Genomic DNA, 12,710 nt, shown 5'->3' with positions numbered 1-12,710 from the left:
TCTATGATTTTATTTTTTTTTATTTCATATTGCTGCAATAAATCTATTATGAAATATTAAAAAAGAAAAATAATTTCATTCATTCCATATAAAAGGGTTACACTTTAAAACTAGATCCACCATATACTTTTTATCATATTCATGAAGAAAATTATACCTTTGTAAACAAGTTAAATTTATAGAGTATTTCAAACAAACTACTTTTACATCTTTTAATCAAATCGAGACAATATTGTAGTTAACAATTTCAATACCTGTCTTTTTGTCCCTTGCCCTATACACAACACCATAAGTTCCTTCTTCGATGCGATTAAGACAGTGGAACTCTTCAACATTACGACAGCCCTGGATTGCGGAGAGGTATGGCGGGAGGTCCGGTGCCAGCTCCACGGGAGACTGCGGGGGCGTGTCTTGTAGGTACATTCGTTCATCCTGGTGCTGTTCCGACACGTGCGCGGAGGATGCAGCGCTCTCAGGGTCCGACTCTTCATCTTCCTCATCATCATCAAATATTGACCTTAAATTATCTACAACAGATTCAAATGGGATAAACAGAGATTATCAATATGTCACAATCTAAATGCCTTGACCTGTCCATCAAGTCAGTGGTTAATCTTCTCACCAGCCTCACAATAGAGTAATTTTTGTTCTCTTTTAAGAGTTTTCATCCACTTTCACTAATCTGGTTCCGACTGTTTGAACCTTTTATGCGAAAGCACCCCGGGTGATCATTAACAGTTCTTGCAATATCAACAGGACAGTTTTCGTTTATCGTGGCCCAAACAATTGGTTTAGAGAAGTTTGTTTATGAAATAAGCATGGACTTTGTGAATTTTTGTTTTTTTCCAGACAAAGACTTTCAAGGCCTACATTAATACCTGCAGGTCTGTCAAGATGTATTTTTGAAATATTAAATAATATATCTATTACATAATACCTGCAGGTCCGTCAAGATGTATTTCTGAAATATTACATAATATACCTATAACATAATACCTGCAAGTCCGTCAAGATGTATTTCTGAAATATTACATAATATACCTATTACATAATACCTGAAGGTCCGTCGAGACGTATTTCTGAAATATTACATAATATACCTATTACATAATACCTGAAGGTCCGTCGAGATGTATTCCTGAAATATTACATAATACCTGAAGTCTGTCAAGATATATACCAGACATATTACATTTAAAAACAGAAGAATCGGTTTGTCCGCATAAATGAACAAGCTCCAGTTATATAAGTCAAGGGACATAACTCACCCACCTTTCATGGGATCCTGATGATGGGAGTCGTCTTCCATGTCACTGTGTTTTTGGTGGCTGTCCTCGCTACCAATGTTGGAGTTACTGCCACTTCCTGAAGGAAAATTCATTGATACCCAGTCAAATCAGAGGGTTTTTCGAGTTACATAAGAATTTTTTATTTTCATTAAAATAAAATTACGATAAAAAACAAAAATACTGAAAATGATCTGGGCCCAGTTGTTCAAAAAACAATTAGGCTAACCACAGTTAACAACAATTTTAAAATCCTGATAAAACAATTTCTGGTAAAACCAACTTGACAAAATTTAACAAAACTATACAACACTCATCAGTCTTTGCCTACCTGCCTATTTAAAGCGTACACACACTCCGGTTTTGATGTAAAGGAGAGATCAGAGTTTCATGAATCAAGTGATAAACTTACATATTCAACATTCATCATTTATAATTTCCAGAAAAAATTGTGTAACACAATCAACTGACTATGAACTAGATAATTATTCAATTCCACAATTACTTATCATAGCTAAAAACATTCAAACATCTACCTGAATCAGAATCAGATTCGCTGTCCTCCTCCTCGACAGATACGTCCGAGTCGCCACTGTGGGCGTCACTGCCTTCAGTAAGCCCCTCGTGGGAGGATGTGACATGGTCCTCTTCCTCCTCTTCATCCTCCTCCTCATCCATATCCTCCACCTCATGTGGATATTCCTCCTCAGGTGTGTGTGGACCACGGGGCCTTGACCGCTCTAAATATAAATCACAGTACTTTCACATCTTAACTGGGAACTTTATAGTACAAAATCATGCATTTATTCAAAGTCAATTTTCAAAGAAATATTGTTAATTTCATGGATGTAGCACAATAGACAGAAAACAAGCATTACACGTAAGTGGAGGAGTCACCTGCTCAGAAAATTGGGTGATTACAAGAATTATTGCATGGAAACAGATTTTATATTTATAGTAAGAAGTACTCTTGACATTTGGACCAGTAAAAAAATTATCATGTGTACACTTGTGGTACGAGAAAACTACATGAAGTTTGAATTTGATTGGTCAAAGAGAACTTGAGTTATCACACGGAAGCAAATTTCTATTTTTCATAACCTTGACCTTTGACTTTCGGACCTGAGAAACAATCTCAAGCAAGCACTTGTGGTAAGGAAGATCTGCATGAGGTTTGAGTTTGACAGGTAATGCATTACTCGTTTGTGTACTACATGTACTTACAATTCAATAGTACCTTTTTATTTCATTAAAATCATTAATTCAAGTCTAAATCAGTAAATGTCACAATTCAAATCTACCTGGCTCTGGGGACTTCATACGATGACGAGATTTTTTATCTCTGTGTGGATCACTGGTAAATTGGCGTTCTCGACTTCGACTCCGTACCCTTGACTGTTTTAATGCTTTTTTACCCTTCTCCCTTTCACGTCTGTATAGAGCTACAAAAAAACATTTCAAAACTACTTCATTACACTGAGAAATGACCATTTGCCTTCTGAAGTGTCTTTGTTTTTGTTTTCATACATGAATACTGTTTTGTTTTTTGCTTTTGTTTATTCATAATCACTTATATTTTTGAGCATGAAAGTGTGTGAAAATCTAATGTAAAGAATGTTTATAATATTTTCGTAAATGTACAGAGCATATGTATAAAATGTGACATATCTTGTCAAAAATGTGAAAAATTTTACTTGTGTAAATATACAGAACATGTATCAAGGACTTCAGATATAATAAGTTTTCAAATGTACAGGTATAATATTCAAGATTTCAAAGAAAATTTCCTCAGATATTAAATATGTACCCTCTGCTCTTGCTTTTTCTCGTTCCTCCTCCTCTTTGTTTTCGTCTTTCTAATTCTTTACGCTCCCTTGTTTCTCTTATTCTGTCTCTTTCCTTTTCTCTCTCCAATCTTTCCAACCTTTCTCTGAAAGATTAAATACAAATACTGCAATGATACAAGTGGTGCAGATGGCCTGTATAACTCACCAGGATAGAGGTTTTTATAGCAATATAGCCCACCATTAAGGTCAAAAGAAATGTAAAAAAATCTTGATTGGATGGTGCAATATATGGCCCAAGAATTCAAAAACTGTATAATTTTTCAGATTTCAAAAGAGTTTTAAAAACATACTACTCTGAACCATGTCACTAATTCAAATGGATTACTCGGCCACCGCGGCCCCTATGACCTTTTATATTCAAAAATGAACAAAGGTCATGAATTATTGACCAATCAGACTCTCCCTTTTTCGACTGCATTAAGAACATTTAAACCAGTAGAGTGCATTAAAAGGAACTATACATAGTAATCCCCCTATACATCAGGGCTTCCAGTTGACCCTTGACTTTTAGCAATTTCAGAACTCAAATCACTATTTCTGAGAAATCTGAAGGGTCAAAACATATGTCAAATAGACATGTCCCTTCAAACCCAGGAGTCACACTTAAATTTTGAGAGTCAAAAACATACTCTCATTGGTCTACTGGATGCCCTGCGCATGAAATTGATTCCAGACAGAAAAAGGTTGAAACTGAAAACACTCACCTCTCTATACGAGATTTTTGCCTCTTCTCTTCCTCCTTGACTCGACGCTCTCGTTCCTTCTCTTTAGATTCGCGATAACTATCCCTTGTATCTCTGACCTCTCGCTCCCTCATATCCTGTTTTCTGGATCTCTGTGGCTCACGACTGTAACCATGGCCACTACGTGAGGATCCTGTAACAACCATATATTGTTTTCATGTTCTTTGGTAGTACAATATATTAAAACAATGACTTAACAGAAAATCCAGATGTTGATTTCCTCGAAGCTTGATATTTTCATTGGTCAGTTCATGATCATTTGAAAGGAGAAACTGCCACCAAAGAATTTCTTCTTGGAACAAAAAAAAAAAATAAAACCTTCATTTTTTATACAGCTTATACTTATCACTCTTGGCCCTGATGGCGTGTTGTTGTGGGAGGAAAGAGAACAAAGTGTCCTGAGAAAATCCACATGGCCTTGCAGGTGAATGACACCCCATACATTTTTATGTCCGATCAGGTACACCTTGAACACGGGTTGATTAGGTGATAGGCACAGGGACACGTTGGTAACACGGGTTGGTTAGGTGATAGGCACAGGGACACATTGGTAACACACTTGCCTTTCACCTAGGCAGCCATGGTTCGATTCCCTGACTGGATGTGAAAAGGTATGGGGTCACCAGCCTGACCAAGCAGGTTTTCTCCAGGTACTCAAGTTTCAACAGTTTGACCCCTTGTATGCTTCAATCTTAGCCAACATGAGGGATCAATATATGTTGGTATTAACTTGTTTCGCAATTGATGTAAAATATATATAATTTTACAATGTTATAAAAAAATTCTCGCAAGGACATCATAGATGTAACACTGTCATTAACCAAATGTATACATGCGGAATATGGCAATACTGGTAAAAGAGGTATCCCTTACTCAAATGTAAAAGTAAGCAAAATTGAAAATGTATAAATACAAAAATAGGTCAGATTAAGTTAGCTTCCTGTACATTCCGTTATTAAATATTGCACTGTACTTATGCAATTTTTCCTGAGGTAGTTACTTGTATGTGAGAAAAAAATCAGCCCATTGCCCTAAATGGGATTGGTACAAATTAAATATATCCCGAATTGAAAAAACGAAATGACACCGACCAGAAATAAAAACAATCACTCACTATCTTTTTCTCTTGGCTGTCTATCACTCTTATTTTGTGCCTGAGAGTGTCTTTCCTTGTCGCGACGACGATCGTCTTGATGTTTGTGTTTCCGCTCCTTTCGCCCGGCCTGTACCTGGGGTGGTTTGATGTCTAGGCCATCCTCATCATCAATTCTAAATTAACAAAATGTTTCTACTGGTCAGACTCAGTGTTGTGAAAAATATTCTGGACAAGATATATCTTTATTATCTGGAAATTGTAAAGTTTTATATGCCGTTCTTAAAGAGTTCCAGAACAATATCATTGACCATGAAAATCTAAAAGTGTGATCAACTATATCTACATGTACATTAAGTACAAACAGGGAAAATTCCCCATCATCCAAGAGAAAAAAGTTCTCTCAAGAACCAATTTTGAAATGTCAGCATTGTACAGCTGTAGGCTGCGCCCAGAAAAAAACTATGCTGGGCTTTTTCTCATTGGTTTGGAATGGGGCCTGTTTGCCTCATTTTGGGAATAGCCAGTGAATTGGAAAGATTTTTTTCATGAGTAAACTTTAAATTTGGGGAAATTGGCTTAAATATGAAAACTAATTATTGATGGCCCTATTACATTGTAATGGCAATTACTTAGTGAAAACTTTAATGGGTTTGTAATGGGCAATTTGACATTAGTGATAAGAGTTAATGACTATTAATGTTTTTGTCAAACCATTAAAATCCTTAAAATGCATTTAAATTTTATTGGGTTTTTTTCAGACCCATTAATTTTGTACCTTTAATAGTCATAATGTTAAATTAAAAGCCATTATTAAAATAATTAATGATCATTATAATGTTTTGTTAATAGCCATTAAAATGTATTAATTAAGTACCATGAACTAATTTATTTGTTTCAACCATTTGATGATCATTAAAACTGAAAACTGTCACATTTAAAGACTATCAAACTTGTATTAAAATTTTTCAATTAATAGCAATTAAAGGTACAAAATTAATAGCATGATTGATGGTTTTATGATGGGAAATTTTAATGGGGTTTTTAATGGCCGTTTTAAGGGCTTGGGTATGCAGTAGTGATACTTCAACCTGCTATTTAAACTCCAACATATGAAAAAAGAAAAAAAGAGTTTACTCTGCTACATCTATGATTTTATTTTTTTTTATTTCATATTGCTGCAATAAATCTATTAGGAAATATTAAAAAGAAAAATAATTTCATTCATTCCATATAAAAGGGTTACACTTTAAAACTAGATCCACCATATACTTTTTATCATATTCATGAAGAAAATTATACCTTTGTAAACAAGTTAAATTTATAGAGTATTTCAAACAAACTACTTTTACATCTTTTAATCAATCGAGACATATTGTAGTTAACAATCTCAATACCTGTCTTTTTGTCCCTTGCCCTATACACAACACCATAAGTTCCTTCTTCGATGCGATTAAGACAGTGGAACTCTTCAACATTACGACAGCCCTGGATTGCGGGGAGGTATGGCGGGAGGTCCGGTGCCAGCTCCACGGGAGACTGCGGGGGCGTGTCTTGTAGGTACATTCGTTCATCCTGGTGCTGTTCCGACACGTGCGCGGAGGATGCAGCGCTCTCAGGGTCCGACTCTTCATCTTCCTCATCATCATCAAATATTGACCTTAAATTATCTACAACAGATTCAAATGGGATAAACAGAGATTATCAATATGTCACAATCTAAATGCCTTGACCTGTCCATCAAGTCAGTGGTTAATCTTCTCACCAGCCTCACAATAGAGTAATTTTTGTTCTCTTTTAAGAGTTTTCATCCACTTTCACTAATCTGGTTCCGACTGTTTGAACCTTTTATGCGAAAGCACCCCGGGGTGATCATTAACAGTTCTTGCAATATCAACAGGACAGTTTTTCGTTTATCGTGGCCCAAACAATTGGTTTAGAGAAGTTTGTTTATGAAATAAGCATGGACTTTGTGAATTTTTGTTTTTTCCAGACAAAGACTTTCAAGGCCTACATTAATACCTGCAGGTCCGTCAAGATGTATTTCTGAAATATTACATAATATACCTATTACATAATACCTGCAGGTCCGTCAAGATGTATTTCTGAAATATTACATAATATACCTATTACATAATACCTGCAGGTCCGTCAAGATGTATTTCTGAAATATTACATAATATACCTATTACATAATACCTGAAGGTCCGTCGAGACGTATTTCTGAAATATTACATAATATACCTATTACATAATACCTGAAGGTCCGTCGAGATGTATTCCTGAAATATTACATAATACCTGAAGTCTGTCAAGATATATACCAGACATATTACATTTAAAAACAGAAGAATCGGTTTGTCTGCATAAATGAACAAGCCCCAGTTATATAAGTCAAGGACATAACTCACCCACCTTTCATGGGATCCTGATGATGGGAGTCGTCTTCCATGTCACTGTGTTTTTGGTGGCTGTCCTCGCTACCAATGTTGGAGTTACTACTGCCACTTCCTGAAGGAAAATTCATTGATACCCAGTCAAATCAGAGGGTTTTTCGAGTTACATAAGAATTTTTTATTTTCATTAAAATAAAATTACGATAAAAAACAAAAATACTGAAAATGATCTGGGCCCAGTTGTTCAAAAAACAATTAGGCTAACCACAGTTAACAACAATTTTAAAATCCTAATAAAACAATTTCTGGTAAAACCAACTTGACAAAATTTAACAAAACTATACAACACTCATCAGTCTTTGCCTACCTGCCTATTTAAAGTGTATGCACACTCCGGTTTTGATGTAAAGGAGAGATCAGAGTTTCATGAATCAAGTGATAAACTTACATATTCAACATTCATCATTTATAATTTCCAGAAAAAATTGTGTAACACAATCAACTGACTATGAACTAGATAATTATTCAATTCCACAATTACTTATCATAGCTAAAAACATTCAAACATCTACCTGAATCAGAATCAGATTCGCTGTCCTCCTCCTCGACAGATACGTCCGAGTCGCCACTGTGGGCGTCACTGCCTTCAGCAAGCCCCTCGTGGGAGGATGTGACATGGTCCTCTTCCTCCTCTTCATCCTCCTCCTCATCCATATCCTCCACCTCATGTGGATATTCCTCCTCAGGTGTGTGTGGACCACGGGGCCTTGACCGCTCTAAATATAAATCACAGTACTTTCACATCTTAACTGGGAACTTTATAGTACAAAATCATGCATTTATTCAAAGTCAATTTTCAAAGAAATATTGTTAATTTCATGGATGTAGCACAATAGACAGAAAACAAGCATTACACGTAAGTGGAGGAGTCACCTGCTCAGAAAATTGGGTGATTACAAGAATTATTGCATGGAAACAGATTTTATATTTATAGTAAGAAGTACTCTTGACATTTGGACCAGTAAAAAAATTATCATGTGTACACTTGTGGTACGAGAAAACTACATGAAGTTTGAATTTGATTGGTCAAAGAGAACTTGAGTTATCACACGGAAGCAAATTTCTATTTTTCATAACCTTGACCTTTGACTTTCGGACCTGAGAAACAATCTCAAGCAAGCACTTGTGGTAAGGAAGATCTGCATGAGGTTTGAGTTTGACAGGTAATGCATTACTCGTTTGTGTACTACATGTACTTACAATTCAATAGTACCTTTTATTTCATTAAAATCATTAATTCAAGTCTAAATCAGTAAATGTCAGAATTCAAATCTACCTGGCTCTGGTGACTTCATACGATGACGAGATTTTTTATCTCTGTGTGGATCACTGGTAAATTGGCGTTCTCGACTTCGACTCCGTACCCTTGACTGTTTTAATGCTTTTTTACCCTTCTCCCTTTCACGTCTGTATAGAGCTACAAAAAAACATTTCAAAACCACTTCATTACACTGAGAAATGACCATTTGCCTTCTGAAGTGTCTTGTTTTCATACATGAATACTGTTTTTTGTTTTTGTTTATTCATAATCACTTATATTTTTGAGCATGAAAGTGTGTGAAAATCTAATGTAAAGAATGTTTATAATATTTTCGTAAATGTACAGAGCATATGTATGAAATGTGACATATCTTGTCAAAAATGTGAAAAATTTTACTTGTGTAAATATACAGAACATGTATCAAGGACTTCAGATATAATAAGTTTTCAAATGTACAGGTATAATATTCAAGATTTCAAAGAAAATTTCCTCAGATATTAAATATGTACCCTCTGCTCTTGCTTTTTCTCGTTCCTCCTCCTCTTTGTTTTCGTCTTTCTAATTCTTTACGCTCCCTTGTTTCTCTTATTCTGTCTCTTTCCTTTTCTCTCTCCAATCTTTCCAACCTTTCTCTGAAAGATTAAATACAAATACTGCAATGATACAAGTGGTGCAGATGGCCTGTATAACTCACCAGGATAGAGGTTTTTATAGCAATATAGCCCACCATTAAGGTCAAAAGAAATGTAAAAAAATCTTGATTGGATGGTGCAATATATGGCCCAAGAATTCAAAAACTGTATAATTTTTCAGATTTCAAAAGAGTTTTAAAAACATACTACTCTGAACCATGTCACTAATTCAAATGGATTACTCGGCCACCGCGGCCCCTATGACCTTTTATATTCAAAAATGAACAAAGGTCATGAATTATTGACCAATCAGACTCTCCCTTTTTCGACTGCATTAAGAACATTTAAACCAGTAGAGTGCATTAAAAGGAACTATACATAGTAATCCCCCTATACATCAGGGCTTCCAGTTGACCCTTGACTTTTAGCAATTTCAGAACTCAAATCACTATTTCTGAGAAATCTGAAGGGTCAAAACATATGTCAAATAGACATGTCCCTTCAAACCCAGGAGTCACACTTAAATTTTGAGAGTCAAAAACATACTCTCATTGGTCTACTGGATGCCCTGCGCATGAAATTGATTCCAGACAGAAAAAGGTTGAAACTGAAAACACTCACCTCTCTATACGAGATTTTTGCCTCTTCTCTTCCTCCTTGACTCGACGCTCTCGTTCCTTCTCTTTAGATTCGCGATAACTATCCCTTGTATCTCTGACCTCTCGCTCCCTCATATCCTGTTTTCTGGATCTCTGTGGCTCACGACTGTAACCATGGCCACTACGTGAGGATCCTGTAACAACCATATATTGTTTTCATGTTCTTTGGTAGTACAATATATTAAAACAATGACTTAACAGAAAATCCAGATGTTGATTTCCTCGAAGCTTGATATTTTCATTGGTCAGTTCATGATCATTTGAAAGGAGAAACTGCCACCAAAGAATTTCTTCTTGGAACAAAAAAAAAAAATAAAACCTTCATTTTTTATACAGCTTATACTTATCACTCTTGGCCCTGATGGCGTGTTGTTGTGGGAGGAAAGAGAACAAAGTGTCCTGAGAAAATCCACATGGCCTTGCAGGTGAATGACACCCCATACATTTTTATGTCCGATCAGGTACACCTTGAACACGGGTTGATTAGGTGATAGGCACAGGGACACGTTGGTAACACGGGTTGGTTAGGTGATAGGCACAGGGACACATTGGTAACACACTTGCCTTTCACCTAGGCAGCCATGGTTCGATTCCCTGACTGGATGTGAAAAGGTATGGGGTCACCAGCCTGACCAAGCAGGTTTTCTCCAGGTACTCAAGTTTCAACAGTTTGACCCCTTGTATGCTTCAATCTTAGCCAACATGAGGGATCAATATATGTTGGTATTAACTTGTTTCGCAATTGATGTAAAATATATATAATTTTACAATGTTATAAAAAAATTCTCGCAAGGACATCATAGATGTAACACTGTCATTAACCAAATGTATACATGCGGAATATGGCAATACTGGTAAAAGAGGTATCCCTTACTCAAATGTAAAAGTAAGCAAAATTGAAAATGTATAAATACAAAAATAGGTCAGATTAAGTTAGCTTCCTGTACATTCCGTTATTAAATATTGCACTGTACTTATGCAATTTTTCCTGAGGTAGTTACTTGTATGTGAGAAAAAATCAGCCCATTGCCCTAAATGGGATTGGTACAAATTAAATATATCCCGAATTGAAAAACGAAATGACACCGACCAGAAATAAAAACAATCACTCACTATCTTTTTCTCTTGGCTGTCTATCACTCTTATTTTGTGCCTGGGAGTGTCTTTCCTTGTTGCGACGACGATCGTCTTTATGTTTGTGTTTCCGCTCCTTTCGTCCGGCCTGTACCTGGGGTGGTTTGATGTCTAGGCCATCCTCATCATCAATTCTAAATTAACAAAATGTTTCTACTGGTCAGACTCAGTGTTGTGAAAAATATTCTGGACAAGATATATCTTTATTATCTGGAAATTGTAAAGTTTTATATGCCGTTCTTAAAGAGTTCCAGAACAATATCATTGACCATGAAAATCTAAAAGTGTGATCAACTATATCTACATGTACATTAAGTACAAACAGGGAAAATTCCCCATCATCCAAGAGAAAAAAGTTCTCTCAAGAACCAATTTTGAAATGTCATATTTGTACAGCTGTATGCTGTGCCCAGAAAAAACTATGCAGGGCTTTTTCTCATTGGTTTGGAATGGGGCCTGTTTGCCTCATTTTGGGAATAGCCAGTGAATTGGAAAGATTTTTTTCATGAGTAAACTTTAAATTTGGGGAAATTGGCTTAAATATGAAAATATTTCAATTGGGAATGTGGCCCATTATGGCTTCAGTACTAGTGTCACAGGAAGAAAATGCGGGACATAATAACAAACTCCCAAATTCCTGCTTGTTCTTTATTTATTTACTAACCGGAGACATTTGCAGACGTACAAACATAAAAACCCCTGAAACATAAAAACAGCCGGACTAAGTACAATGTATACCGGCTAATACTACGTGTATACGAATACGCGCTTAATGTTGATATTCAATAAATATCTATTACACGGTAAATACGTATTCTGTATAGTATATATACCTTCCAAGACTTCAGCAGTCTGGTGAAATAGTGTCACGTCGTATAATACATCGTAAGGTAGTAGTTGCTGGACCCCGGAGGATACGTCTCAGCCAACGGTTAAATGGCAACTGCGATGATTCGCGCGAGTTATGGAGTTTTATCCAACGTTCTCTCACTCTTGCACGCTTTTTCACACTTTCACACCTTAATTTACATATAAGACATAAACAAGACTAAATCAGGACAATCACGAGACGACCACCTGAACTACAGACAAGATACAGACGTTACTATAAATAGACCAGGTACTTTCCACAATACAAGTAACTCGACGACACATACATATTTGTAAATCATATATACAAATATTTAATTAGCCCCATACTTGTACCGGTGACACTAGCTACTCTTTAAGATCAGATGTGTCTATATACAGTAAAGGGGCTGCGATAGCTTGGTTGGTTACAGCACCGACCACATACAGTAACATCAGGAGAAGATCTGAGGTGTGTGGTTTAATGCTCCCTAACCATGTTGGGTTACTTTGTGTTTCTTGGAAAGCTGTGTACTAGCTTTAGGCAGGTCTGAGCTGTCATGGTTTTGTCCTTTGACAAGACACTTTACCCTTATTGTTCTGGATGGCATGCAACAGGTCTCCTGTATGTTATTCAGTGAGTTAGTCACCAACTACTACAAGGAGACCCAATGGTCATCTCCAAATAGCCCTGGCTGGGCCACTTTGCAATCTGATAATTGAACAAGTACAAAATCAATGCAACACTAT

The 12,710-nt window shown here is 36.2% G+C and overlaps 3 protein-coding genes across 3 annotated transcripts; all 3 read right to left on the bottom strand.

Moving 5' to 3' along the window:
• Positions 1-216: 216 nt before the first annotated feature.
• Positions 217-3,992, bottom strand: LOC117319445 (cyclin-dependent kinase 11B-like). The gene is made up of 6 exons (XM_033874247.1): positions 3,838-3,992; positions 3,094-3,216; positions 2,588-2,728; positions 1,823-2,026; positions 1,273-1,365; positions 217-527 (listed from the first exon to the last, which is right to left on the bottom strand). The coding sequence occupies exons 3-6, from the start codon at positions 2,604-2,606 to the stop codon at positions 217-219; spliced, it is 627 nt and encodes a 208-aa protein (XP_033730138.1). The 5' UTR covers positions 2,607-2,728; positions 3,094-3,216; positions 3,838-3,992.
• On the bottom strand, positions 2,713-8,720 carry LOC117319444 (cyclin-dependent kinase 11A-like). The gene is made up of 7 exons (XM_033874246.1): positions 8,702-8,720; positions 7,938-8,141; positions 7,385-7,480; positions 6,367-6,639; positions 3,838-4,009; positions 3,094-3,216; positions 2,713-2,728 (listed from the first exon to the last, which is right to left on the bottom strand). Exons 1-7 carry the CDS (start codon positions 8,718-8,720, stop codon positions 2,713-2,715), a joined length of 903 nt encoding a protein of 300 aa, XP_033730137.1.
• Positions 7,940-11,580, bottom strand: LOC117319446 (cyclin-dependent kinase 11B-like). Its single transcript, XM_033874248.1, has 6 exons — positions 11,576-11,580; positions 11,091-11,245; positions 9,940-10,111; positions 9,196-9,318; positions 8,702-8,842; positions 7,940-8,141 (listed from the first exon to the last, which is right to left on the bottom strand). The coding sequence occupies exons 1-5, from the start codon at positions 11,578-11,580 to the stop codon at positions 8,827-8,829; spliced, it is 471 nt and encodes a 156-aa protein (XP_033730139.1). The 3' UTR covers positions 7,940-8,141; positions 8,702-8,826.
• Positions 11,581-12,710: the final 1,130 nt, after the last annotated feature.

This window comes from Pecten maximus, unplaced genomic scaffold (assembly GCF_902652985.1).
Source record: "Pecten maximus unplaced genomic scaffold, xPecMax1.1, whole genome shotgun sequence".
Lineage (NCBI taxonomy): Eukaryota > Metazoa > Mollusca > Bivalvia > Pectinida > Pectinidae > Pecten > Pecten maximus.
The sequence above is the reverse complement of the archived record's forward strand: the minus strand, read 5'-3'. Positions and strand labels throughout refer to the sequence as shown.